We start from the raw sequence: 12,779 nt of genomic DNA, 5'->3' as shown, positions 1-12,779 counted from the left end.
TGACTTAGGACAGGTGCTTAGGGCTGTTGTTTCAGTGGCTTCTCTTTGTGGCCCCATTTCTGCACTGAATTCACCTTATGATCCAGGGCCCCTCATTATTAGTAAAATGTTCCTATCACTTAAATTCCTCATTCCTTGTCTGGGGATCGTAGCGCAGGGATGTCCCACTGCCAGTGGAGCCCGTGAGGCAGGTGTGAATCCCTGTGCCCAGATTGCAGGGCCACCAGCCCTGTGTTCTGATCACAGATCAGCCCAACGGGGAGAGGCACATTCGTAAGTGCCTTCATATTGGAGGAAGTGGACTTTCATATTGGGGAACACGAACCCCAGTGCTTACCCCCCGCTGGCTGTGGGCTAGAGATGTCTTATTGTTTAGTAATTGTTCATAAAATTACTTCATTTTTTTCATAAAATTGTTCATTTTTATGTGATGCCAGAAATTCTAGTAGCATATTTTTTTTAAGCTGGAAGGGAGACCTGGGCACAAGTAAGCTCATGTGAATTAGTGCAGAGGCCGGGTGCGGTGGCTCACGCCTGTAATCCCAGCACTTTGGGAGGCCAAGGCAGGCGGATCACTTGAGATCAGGAGTTGGAGACCAGCCTGGCCAACATGGTGAAACCCCGTCTCTACTAAAAATACAAAAATTAGCCAGGTGTGGTGGCATGCGCCTGTAATCCCAGCTACTCTGGTGGTTGAGGAAGGAGAATTGCTTGAATCCAGGAGGTGGAGGTTGCAGTGAGGCAAGATCGTGCCACTGCACTCCAGCCTGAGCGACAGAGTGAGACTCTGTCTCAAAAACAAAACAAACAAACAAACAAACACACACAAAAAAACCACACACACACACACACACCCTGACCAACATGGTGAATCCCCGTCTCTACTAAAAATACAAAAATTAGCCAGGCGTGGTGGCGCGTGCCTATAATCCCAGTTACTCGGGAGGCTGAGGCAGGAGAACTGCTTTAACCTGGGAGGCGGAAGTTACAGTGAGCTGAGATCACGCCACTGCACTCCAGCCTGGGCGACAGGGTGAGACTCTATCTCAAAAAAAAAAAAAAAAAAAAAAAAAATTAGTTTAGAGATGATGGACATCTGTGAGGGTGAACCAAATTGGCTTCATGTAAGTTATTACATCTCTGCCACTTTGAAGCAGCGCCATCTGGTGGAAGCCCTGGTGAGGCAGGCAGGTGGGCATCCAGACTGTGTGGGCCGCAGGAGGCCTGGAAGGGGAGGCTGCAGGCTTGTGTTGAGCTCATTTTGGGGAGATCTGGTTGGAGAGTGTGGCTGCCTGGGATGAGGCCCAATTGCCAAAGGACCCCACTATCCACCTCACACCAGGTCTGTCTGATGGGTTGCCCAGGAAAGGTCCCTCCTCCTTTCCAGGCATAGTTCAGAATTTGGAGGCTCTGGGATCTATACTGTGGTTCAGAATCACACCAAGGGGAGTGGAGGGGACAGGCCAGACACCGGGCACCGGGCCCTTGTGTTCATCTTCAAACCTGGTTGGGCAACTCTACTCCCCAAACTTCTTAATTTTTTGATTAGGGCAGCTTTTCAGAGAAATAGAAGTAAAAACAGAAAAAGGAAATGATTGACCCCTGATTCTTTCTTGGCAGCGGCCCCCAGGATCACGTGTTCGTTTACTTCACTGACCATGGATCTACTGGAATACTGGTTTTTCCCAATGAAGATGTGAGTTTTCTTAACATTTTAAGGACAAACTAGCAGAACAGAAAAGCAAGCCTAGGTGTCGAGATTAAACCCATAGCGTGTATTTTCTAGTGTCCTGCCAGGGTTGGTTTGTACGTGTGGTGGATGGGAGTGGGGAACAGGTTTAGCAGCTTGAAATCTGTCCAAGGACATCTCTTCCAGACAGTTTTCCCTGCATTTCTGTTCATATCTCAGTGTCGGTAGCTGTCTCAGGACGTGGGTGTATCACACTAGATCCCAGAATAGATCAAAAGCTCCGGACAAAGCAATGGGTGAAGAGGTACATCCTCTTGCCCTTTTTTAAGTGTGTGCATAAAACATGTGATGACATTCTGGGATCATGTTCTTCACCATGATTACTTCTAGGGATTGGTAGAAAAGAGTTTATGAAGCATCATCAGAACTTTACTAGTGGCTTATCCAGCAGATAGTTTCTCTTGATGTGTTGGTCTGAATCAATATTCTCACCTTTCAGCTTCATGTAGAGGACCTGAATGAGACCATCCATTACATGTACAAACACAAAATGTACCGAAAGGTAATTCAGCCCTTGGGTCAGCCTTGGGGGGGCGGGGGGTGTGAGGAAAGCCATGGGTGCAGTGCCCACAGTCCTGTGACCGTCCTCCAACTGTAAGTGCTGTGTTTTCTAGAAAGGGGATCCTTCCAATCCCTGGTTTCCCAGGATGAGGCTTTCGGCTTTAGCTCTTAGATTGGAATCACTGGAGAGCTTGTTAAAACAGTGTGGGCCTCGCCCCCAGAGTTTGACCCAGTAAGTCAGGGGAGGGGGCGTGAGAATTTGCCTTGGGTTTCCGTGTGATCCTGCTGCTGCTGGTCTTTGGCCCACACTTTGCAGACTCCTATTCCTAGGACTGTCCTCAATTTTGGGCAGCTGGGGAGGAAAATACCACTATCTTATTCTCACTTTGAGCCTTTCTCACCCCTATAGCACCCTTTATGGAAACTGTGTAGGGCCAGAGTTTTTGGCTGGGTGTGGTGGCTCACTCCTGTAGTCCCAGCACTTCAGGAGGCTGAGGCGGGAAGATCACTTGAGGCCAGGAGTTTAAGACCAGCCTGGACAACATAGTGAGACCGTGTCTCTACTAAAAAAAAAAAAAAAAAAAAAAAAAGAACCTGCATGGGTTGGGTGATACGTGACAGTAACGCAGAAAGATGGCCTGCTGCACTGTACGGTCTTTGAAACTCCCCGCTGCATTGGATGGTGGAACCGTTTTCCTTAGCATCACATGACTCTGTTTTCTCTGCATTATTTCAGCTAATAGATGATTTTATTCCATTAGCAATGAATAAATTTGTGTGGCAGCAGCTTCCGTAACTTCTGGCAGCAGCCTGTTTACAGCAGTAATGTCTCCCAGAAGCAAGCCTGGAGGACTTGTTAGGATTGGGTAGAGAGAGTGGGCAGAACTCCAGTATCATGGCTGGAGGCCTGTACCTGGCTGGGGTGAGCTCACCTGCTCCGTCTGCCTCACAGATGGTGTTCTACATTGAAGCCTGTGAGTCTGGGTCCATGATGAACCACCTGCCGGATAACATCAATGGTAGGTGGTTGGGGCGCCGGCCTCGACCTGGGCTGGCAAGCAGGTTGCTCAGACACCGCTGACATGGAACTGAGTATTCTCCATAAGCAGGGGCTGCTGAGGGCAGCCTGGGCCATAGAAGCGGGGAGACACTTGCAGGTAGCTCTGGGCTTCCTCTGCTTCTGAAGCACTGGTAGTCAGGGAATAAAGAATCTGTATGTGCTCTTAAAACTACTGAAGCTAAAACTACATGGGCTTTGGACTGGCCTCCATCCTTTGCAATGTGTTGGTTGCTCTCTGACCTCAAAGCAGGTGACTGACCCTCTTTGACCCTCGGTTATCCCCATCTGTAAAATGGGGATAAAGATAGTGCGTGTCTGTTGGGAGACTTGTATTTTAAACACTAGCATTTGTCCAGCACAATTCTAAGCCCATGGTAGAGAGATAGTAAGTGGTAGCTTTTGTATAGGTTCGGTTAATCTAGATGTTTCTTCAATAAATGTCAGATCTCTCTGGAAACCAAAGTAAGCCCATATTCTTCAAGTTTCCTGTGCCGTGGAAATGTCAGCATTCTTCCAGAATAGCATGATGTCCTAAGCATGCCAGTTTGCCAATTGCTGCAAAAAACATCCATCAGATGGCTCCTCTTTCTTCCGCATTTAATTTTAGATGAGTTATTGTAATCGAATACACAAGCCTGGGTACAGTTACATGTCCCTGCCCTCCTGTGTGGATCGTAAGTAGCATGCTTCGATTTCACCGGGGGAGAAAGAAGGACTCAAGCTTCAAGCGTAATCCAAGGCAGGAATAAAATGTGACTAAAAGATCATCTTTGATTCCTCGTAGTTTATGCAACGACTGCTGCCAACCCCAGAGAGTCATCCTACGCCTGTTACTATGATGAGAAGAGGTCCACGTACCTGGGGGACTGGTACAGCGTCAACTGGATGGAAGACTCGGACGTGGTGAGCCCTTTGGGGGCTGGCTGTTCAGCTGGGGTTTAACCGTCAGACTCTGATTGTCAAAGGTCTTTAATGGTCTCATTTTTTGCAGGAAGACCTGACTAAAGAGACCCTGCACAAGCAGTACCACCTGGTAAAATCGCACACCAACACCAGCCACGTCATGCAGTATGGAAACAAAGTGAGTCGGGAGCCTCGCATGCTGGCCCTCTGTTCCTTGTGTTCTAGGTGGACTTGCCTGGAATATTGATCTCTTGCTAAAGAGACACGGGATCTGAGTGAGGAATGCTTGAGGCAGGGATGCCTCTGCATCTCATGCCACTCCATCCTGGGGACCTGTGGGCTTTGGAATCAGACCTTCCTAGGTTCAAACTTGCAGAGTTGTGAGGCTTTGGGCAAGTGATTTCACTTCTCTGAATTTGTTTTCTCATTGGTCGAAACCCAAGTGTACGAGGTAGCTAGGAGCACGAAAGAAGGCTGTGCATTACTTATGCTAAACACAGGCCTAGTGTGCAGCAAGGGATTACTGACTTGAAAGCTGCTGCTTTATGGTTTGTAGATTGTCCCATAGCCACTCTGCACCTTGGATTTTCTGGGGTCCTGCCCCTTTGCAAGCTGCAGGTTGTTACCTTTACCCTTTGGCTATAAATTGGAGACATTTTATCCTCCTCCAAATATGTCCAGAAGAGACCTGTGTGGTTAAATGGTGTTGCAGCAGGTGGCTGCTAAAAGCTTGGGCCCTAAGTGAAGCTGCTGGGGCTAGCGTTTGGGATGTGTAAACACCATAACAAATGTGCAGGGCCTCCCAGTTGTTCATATGCCCAAACACCATTCTCCAAGCAGCCCACCCCCAGTGGAGAGCTCGCCAGCTGAGATCTGTTCCTTGGGCGCAAACATTGGCCTTCTAGAAGAACCTGGAGTCAGTAAATCCAGCCACGGTTAGCCCTTCAGCAGGGCGTGGGCTGGGGGACATGAGACCTGCACCGAGGGCACCATGACCTGGTCAGGCTTTTGAGCAGGCGTAAGAGAGAGTTGGAGCAGAGGGACGGCCAGGGAAAGGTGACATGGAGAAGGCAGGGTCAGTGGTGGCATAGCCCTAGCCATGTGGGGGCCCTGCCTTGGGCTTTCCATTCTCTTCACAGTATCCTCATCATTGGCCGTTTCTGATCTTGGTTGAGGAGTTGTGGTGGATCTTCTCCAAACTTTGTGTTTTTATATAGATTGGTGTGTGTGGTATTGTTGATTTTAGAACTGTTTTTAGATTATTGTTGCTTGCTTTAGGAACAGAACGCTTGCAGCATTTTCCCTTCTGATTGGGAGCCAGTCTGTAGTTACTGCTGCAGCCAAATCGAGCCTGGCCGCTGTGCCCATTTGCTAGCTCTTGATGCCAAGCATCAGCCTGGCCTCTCTGTGGCTTTAGCTCTGCCCTTCCCAATGGACCCAGACTTCAGCTCTGACCTGGGCAGATGCTTTGTACCTTCCCACTACTGGCCCTTAGGGACTTGCAGGTGAGTGAGCACATACAGGTCACTCGCCTGGATAGGCGGCGTCCTTTGCAGGTGACATTCTTTGCCTGGAATCCTTTGCAGCAGAACTGCTATTCTTTTACATATGAAAGGCACTGCTGATCCACAGTCAGGCAGAGCTTGGACCAGAGCTGTCTGGTGAAAGAATAGCAGTTCTGCTGCAAAGGATGCCAGGCATTTTGAGTCACTCATTGGTAGATTTCAGGGGCTCACGTGCATTGCCTGCGTACTGCTGGGGTGACCGTGCCTTTTCAGACTGTGATTGTGGCCCTGTGGTCCTGAAACCATGAGGAGTAAATGTGAGCCTCTGATGGAGAGGCTGGACTTGGGGTATGTTGGGCACATCTGCTCCTGCCACTCAAACCAGCTCTCTCTCTCCCTCTCTCTCTGGCTTTCTCTCACTCTCTCTTGCTTTCTCCCTCGCTCTCTCTTGCTGTCTGTCTCCCCAGACAATCTCCACCATGAAAGTGATGCAGTTTCAGGGTATGAAGCACAAAGCCAGTTCTCCTATCTCCCTACCTCCAGTCACACACCTTGACCTCACCCCCAGCCCTGATGTGCCCCTCACGATCATGAAAAGGAAACTGATGAACACCAATGATCTGGAGGAGTCCAGGCAGCTCATGGAGGAGATCCAGCGGCATCTGGATGTGAGTAGTGGTGAAAGGAGCTGTGCCCAGGTGCTGTCCCCAGCTCAGGTGGGCAGCATGCATGAGCACGGCCCTGCCTCCTGACCATTCTCTCTGCCACGCAGGAGTGTGTGGGGACGGAAGCCAGCCTTTGTCCTCCATGTAACGGAAGTGGGTGGGCGGAGCCGTGGTTGCCTCCCATCTTCATGTAAACTAACCTTGACCTCTTTGGTAGTAGGGAGCAGTGGAATGGGGGCCTGTCTCCCCTATATCATGCCAAGAAGCCATGTACATGGGTGTTTCCCTCTTTTATACCTTGTTGCTTAGAGGATTTTTTATTTTGTTGCTTATTATTAGCTAATCATATTCATTTTAAAAATCCAGAGACAGGTACAGTGGCGGGCGCCTCTAGTCCCAGCTACTTAGGGGGCTGAGGCAGGAAGATTCCCTGAGTCTGGAACTTTGAGGTCAGCTTGGGCAACCTAGCAAAACCCCTTCTCTTAAAAAGAAAAAAAAAATCCAATCCACAAAAATTTCTGCTGTTCTCAGAAAAACATAGTCATGCCTAAAATTCTTTCTAAAATGCTTATGCCGTCCTTTCCAATCACTGAGTCTGTTTTCAGTAGCTCATCAGTGTGTTTGGAGCTGGCAGAATTGCTGCGTAAATTACAGCTGTGTGCTTACTGGAATGCTGGGCAGAGGGCTGCCTGTCCCTTCCCACAAAGCCAACTCTGTTAACCCTTATCCCCACTGTCAGCACAGCACAGGGATGGATGTGCTGAAATATGGCCTGAGTTTTCTAGGCTAGATTTTTTTCTTTTTTTTTTGAGACAGAGTCTTGCTCTGTCGCCAGGCTGGAGTGCAGTGGTGTGATCTCGGCTCACTGCAACCTCCGCCTCCTGGGTTTAAGAGATTCCCCTGCCTCAGCCTCCCAAGTAGCTGGGATTACAGGCACGTGCCACCACGCCTCACTTAATTTTTGTATTTTTAGTAGAGATGGGGTTTCACCATGTTGGTCAGGCTGGTCTCGAACTCCTGACCTCAGGTGATCCACCCGTCTAGGCAAGATTCTTTTTTTAAATCAATGTGGTTTGTTTTAAATGCATATATCTAGTTATCTCCAAAATTGGTACCCTGTGTGTGACAATCGTATTAACCAGGACATATTTTTAGTTGGTGTCAAATGCAGTATAGCACAGTCGTCCTCAGACTTTTTAGTCTTGGGCCTCTTTATTTATTAATTTTTTTGTAGAGCTGGGGTCTCACTATGTTGCCCAGGCTGGTCTCAAACTCCTGAGCTCAAGTGATCTTCCCACCTGGGCCCTGAAAGTGCTGGGATTACAGGAGTGGGCCACTGCACCCGGCCAAACCTCTTTATACTCTTTAAATTATTGATCCCAAAGAGCTTTTGTTCATGGTGGGTTATGTCTATTGATATTTATTGCATTAAATTAAGATGAGATGAAAGGACATTTTTGATAGTTCACATAAAGTGAACCAGAGGTTTTTTGGTGATTTTTTTTTTTTTTTTTTTTTTTGAGATGGAGTTCTGCTCTTGCTGCCCAGGCTGGAGTGCAGTGGCGTGATCTCAGCTCACTGCAACCTCTGCCTCCCGGGTTCAAGCAATTCTCCTGCCTCAGCCTCCCGAGTAGCTGGGATTACAGGCACCCGCCACCACGCCCAGCTAACTTTTGTATTTTTAGGAGAGACGGAGGTTTCACCATGTTGGCCAGACTGGTCTCAAACTCCTGACCTCAGGTGATCCACCTGCGTCAGCCTTCCAAATTTCTGGGATTACAGGCATGAGGCACTGCACCCGGCTCAGAGTTTTCTTGTGTTTGCTTAAACAGCTGTGTAAATCATATAGGACTTCTTTGGTATCTGCTGCAAATTTGAAAACTATTCCAAGACTGTTTAACTATTGCATAATTATACTTTTATGTAAAGTAAAAGATTATGAAAAAATTAAAACTAAGATTTAAAAATATTTAACTCATTTACAAATAACAATATTTGTAACAAATAACATTTTGCGCTAATATATTTTCTATGAAAAATAACCATTTTCCAAAACAAAAAGCATTTGGTGAGAAGAGTGGCACTGCTTTACATGTGGGCGAATCTCCTTTGTGTCTGGCATTGCTAGACGACAGCTGGATCCTTAAACCGGCTTCTGCTTTCGCTGTTGGGCGCTGTTCTTTCGGCTGAAGTGTAAGAAGAAAATCCAGCCTTGTAAAGATACAGAGTTGAGGAAGGGAAGATCTTCCGGAGCCTGAGAGCTCTTGGGGAGTCTGTGGTTCTGGACCACGCCTGGAGAACTGCTGGTCTAACACACAGTGGGTGGAGGGTCTTTGTGGAATTCAGATATGAAGCAAGCAAACCCTGGCTGGAGAGCGGGTAGGACAGAGCTTGCTGGTAGAGTGAAGGGTTTTTTTGTGTGTGTGTGTTTTTGATTTTTATTTTAATAGAGGCAGGGTCTCCCTGTGTTGCCCAGGCCGGTCTGGAACTGCTGGCCTCAAGTGATCCTCCTGCCTCGGCCTCCTAAAAGTGCTGGGAGTACAGGCGTGAGCCACTGTGCCTGGCCAGAGTTAGGGTAATATAGAAGCATTTTCTTCTTTATGATGCTGTTTTTCATCATCTGGAAAGAAAATAAAAGTCCCTCTGTGCCCCACTGTGTAACCATTCGATAGTTTCCTGAATGGGCAGAGGTGCCCGTGAGCACAACACCCTCACGGCACAGTCGTCTGCTTTGGGGCACAGGTTCTGCCACCTCCTTCCTCCACAGCAAAGGTTGTTTTTTGATACAAATGTTTGCATCATGCCAAAAAGATCCCCAAGAGGCAGGTCTTTCTGACCATCGCACAAGTGGGCACAGACATCTCTCGCCTTTCTCAGAGCACATTGATTGTTATTTCCTTTAACCGGGAGGCTGAGGGCTGTGTGGAGAGAAACCTTTGAATGCACTTCTCACCGTTCCTGGGTCCCTGAGAGACCGCATTCAGGGAGGCACATTCTGACAGACCGCGTTTCTCCCCAGGCCAGGCACCTCATTGAGAAGTCAGTGCGCAAGATCGTCTCCTTGCTGGCAGCATCCGAGGCTGAGGTGGAGCAGCTCCTGTCCAAGAGAGCCCCACTCACGGGGCACAGCTGCTACCCAGAGGCCCTGCTGCACTTCCGGACTCACTGCTTCAACTGGCATTCCCCCACGGTGAGCCAGCGGGCTCTCCCCACGTCCAGAATCCAGAAGCTGAATTCATATTGTCCCCTGGCAGTCACATTGGTTGTACGACCTTACAGAAGGTTCCATCCAGGCTGAGAAACAGTGGGCTCATTTCAGAGAGGAAGAAGGTTGTCCAAATTCACTAATTTTAAATCTTGGCCCCAGAACACTCCTCTTGTCCCAGTGGGTAGGAGAGTTTATCAGAGCCGTAGATGATAGCTCTCACTTCTAGTTTGAAGAACAGTTACTTCTGTTCACACTTCTGCTGCCCCTGCCAAGCCCCACCCTCGTCTCTACCCCTCACACCAGCCACACACATCTTCTCCCTTCTGAGTCTGTTCTGACCTCTTCCCAAGACAGTTGAAGTCAGGTGTGGCCCATGGAGGAGAAGTACTGAGTTTCTGCAGATGTAGAATTGGAAGGCACCTGAAAAGCCTCCTGGTCAGTAGCATGTGGTGCTTCGATCCTTCTAGAGAAAGGTTGGCAAACTGGCCTACAGGCCTGTTTCTCCCCCATAACCTGTTTTTGTAAATAAAGTTTTATTGGGGCCGGGCATGGTGGCTCATGTCTGCAATCCCAGCACGTTGGGAGGCCAAGGTGGGTGGCTCACCTGAAGTCAGGAGTTCCAGACCAGCCTGGCCAACATGGCAAGACCTCGTCTCTACTAAATACACCAAAATTAGCCAGACGTGGTGGTGCATGCCCATAATCCCAACTACTCAGGAGGCTGAGGCAGGAGAATTGCTTGAACCAGGGAGGTGGAGGTTGCAATGAGCCGAGACTGTGCCACTATACTCCAGCCTGGGTGACAGAGTGAAACTCTCTCCAAAAAAAGTTTTATTGCAACATAGCCACATCCTGCTTGGTTCCCTGTTGTCCCTGTCCCTGGCTTCTTTCACACTGGGGCAGAGTTGAGGTAGCTCGACTTTACCCCTCCAGTCTTGGTTTTTTTGTTTGTTTGCTTGTTTGTTTTAGACTCAGTTTTGCTCTTGTTGCCCAGGCTAGAGTGCAGTGGTGTGATCTCAGCTCACTGCAACCTCTGCTTCCTGGGTTCAAGCCATTCTCCTGCCTCAGCCTCCCGAGTAGCTGGGATTACAGGCACCCACCACCATGCCTGGCTAATTTTTGTATTTTTAGTAGAGACAGGGTTTCACCATGTTGTCCAGGCTGGTCTTGAACTTCTGACCTCAGGTGATCCACCTGCCTCAGCCTCCCAAAGTGCTGGGATTACAGGCGTGAGCCACCACACCCGGCCCAGTCTTGGTCTTTTGACCTTTGGAGTCATGCACAGTGAACCTCTTCCTTTGTTCTCAGAGAGTTCTTGGGTTTCCCTGAAGTTTGTTTCAAGATAAACATCCCCGCTGCTTCACCCTTCCCTGGTTTGATCCAGCGTGGCTTTCACACGCCATCCATCTCCCTCACTGGTGTGTCCCTCCCAGAATCAAAAGGCAGGCTTCCCGGGGAGATCCCAGGCCATGGCGGGGAGCAGAGCCGTCGGGAGTTCCCCGTCAGGAGTCCTGCCCTCAGATTTGAGAGTGCAGAACCCCGCCAGCCCCCCCACTTGCGTGCAAACCCCGGCATGTGTGCCTCTTTCCTGGGGGATCGTCCATAAATTATTTTATGGACCAGATTATTTAAAGGTTGGGAAAGGATCCATGAACCAAAATAGGGCAAGAGCCACTGGCCAAGATGCTTCCCCTCTGTAATTGCAAAAGTGGAGTGGATTGTGTGGTGAGATGAGGATGTTTCATTCTTCTTGTTTGTTTTCTCCCAGTACGAGTATGCGTTAAGACATTTGTACGTGCTGGTCAACCTTTGTGAGAAGCCGTATCCGCTTCACAGGTAACTAACGCAGCGGTGACGCTTGAAAGGTCGATGTCATTCTGAAAGCAGAAGGGGCTGCCATCCTCTTCTGCAAGTGGGCAGTTTCACTTCTGCCAGGAGCTCCCTCCAGCTTTCCTCTAGAGCCATTTGTCAGCAGGGTCCAGAAGCCACGTTCTCAGTGACTGCTGCTGGGCGGGCCTGTCCTAACTGCCTGCCTGCTGCATGTGGGTTTGCGTTTTTCTGCCTTTCTTCAGAGTTGACGCGGTTCACCAAGTTCTCCTTCCTGTCTCCCGCAGGATAAAATTGTCCATGGACCACGTGTGCCTCGGTCACTACTGAAGAGCTGCCTCCTGGAAGCTTTTCCAAGTGTGAGCGCCCCACCGATTGTGTGCTGATCAGAGACTGGAGAGGTGGAGTGAGAAGTCTCCGCTGCTCGGGCCCTCCTGGGGAGCCCCCACTCCAGGGCTCGCTCCAGGACCTTCTTCACAAGATGACTTGCTCACTGTTACCTACTTCCCCAGTCTTTTCTGAAAAACTACAAATTGGGGTGGGGAAAGCTCTGTATTGAGAAGGATCATATTTGCTTTCTAGGAGGTTTGTTGTTTTGTTTTGTTTTGTTTTGCCTGTTAGTTTTGAGGAGCAGGAAGCTCATGGGGGCTTCTGTAGCCCCTCTCAAAAGGAGTCTTTATTCTGAGAAATTTGAAGCCAAAACCTCTTTAAATCTTCAGAATGATTTTATTGAAGAGGGCCACAAGCCCCAAATGGAAAACTGTTTTTAGAAAATATGATGATTTTTGATTGCTTTTGTATTTAATTCTGCAGGTGTTCAAGTCTTAAAAAATAAAGATTTATAACAGAACCCAAATATTCACGTCCGACACTGACTTTGTGGTTGATGCTCCTGCACCTCCTAGCGGGGGCCTCCTCCGTCATCATCTTTTCCGGCGTCATCGCCCCGAGTCTCCCCTCCCGCTGCTCTGCTGTTTTCTGCTCCTCTGCACTCCCTGGGCTCTGCAGCCTCCTGTGCCTTTGCTACTTGCTGTTCCTCCTGCCCTGGAACGCCTTTCCCATCTCCTCCACACACCCTCCAGGTGCAGTTTAAAGTACCCTTCTTTCCTCCAGCCTTCCTCACCTTCTCCCCACTCATCAAAAGTTGTTTTTGGCTGGGTGTGGTGGCTCACGCCTGTAATCCCAGCACTTTGGGAGGCCGAGGTGGGCGGATCACCTGAGGTCAGGAGTTCGAGACCAGCCTGGGCAACATGGTGAAACCCCGTCTCTACTAAACATACAAAAATTAGCTGGGCATGGTGGCGCATGCCTGTAGTCCCATCTACTTGGGAGGCTGAGGCAGGAGAATCGCTTGAGCCCG

At 49.1% G+C, this 12,779-nt stretch overlaps 1 protein-coding gene across 3 annotated transcripts in view; it reads left to right on the top strand.

Annotated features, from left to right (window-relative positions):
* LGMN (legumain) overlaps positions 1-12,275 on the top strand; it is a 39,729-nt gene extending 27,454 nt beyond the window's left edge. For 2 of the 3 annotated variants that reach the window (XM_063715268.1, NM_001133317.1), the window contains 9 exon segments: positions 1,621-1,696; positions 2,190-2,252; positions 3,204-3,270; positions 4,096-4,214; positions 4,303-4,392; positions 6,187-6,387; positions 9,404-9,574; positions 11,361-11,428; positions 11,707-12,275. In XM_063715268.1, the coding sequence (XP_063571338.1) occupies positions 1,621-1,696; positions 2,190-2,252; positions 3,204-3,270; positions 4,096-4,214; positions 4,303-4,392; positions 6,187-6,387; positions 9,404-9,574; positions 11,361-11,428; positions 11,707-11,749 (898 nt within the window). In that variant the 3' untranslated portion in view covers positions 11,750-12,275. 3 annotated transcript variants of the gene reach the window in all.
* Positions 12,276-12,779: the final 504 nt, after the last annotated feature.

The sequence above is a fragment of the Pongo abelii genome, chromosome 15, assembly GCF_028885655.2.
Source record: "Pongo abelii isolate AG06213 chromosome 15, NHGRI_mPonAbe1-v2.0_pri, whole genome shotgun sequence".
Classification (NCBI taxonomy): domain Eukaryota; kingdom Metazoa; phylum Chordata; class Mammalia; order Primates; family Hominidae; genus Pongo; species Pongo abelii.
The sequence above is the reverse complement of the archived record's forward strand: the minus strand, read 5'-3'. Positions and strand labels throughout refer to the sequence as shown.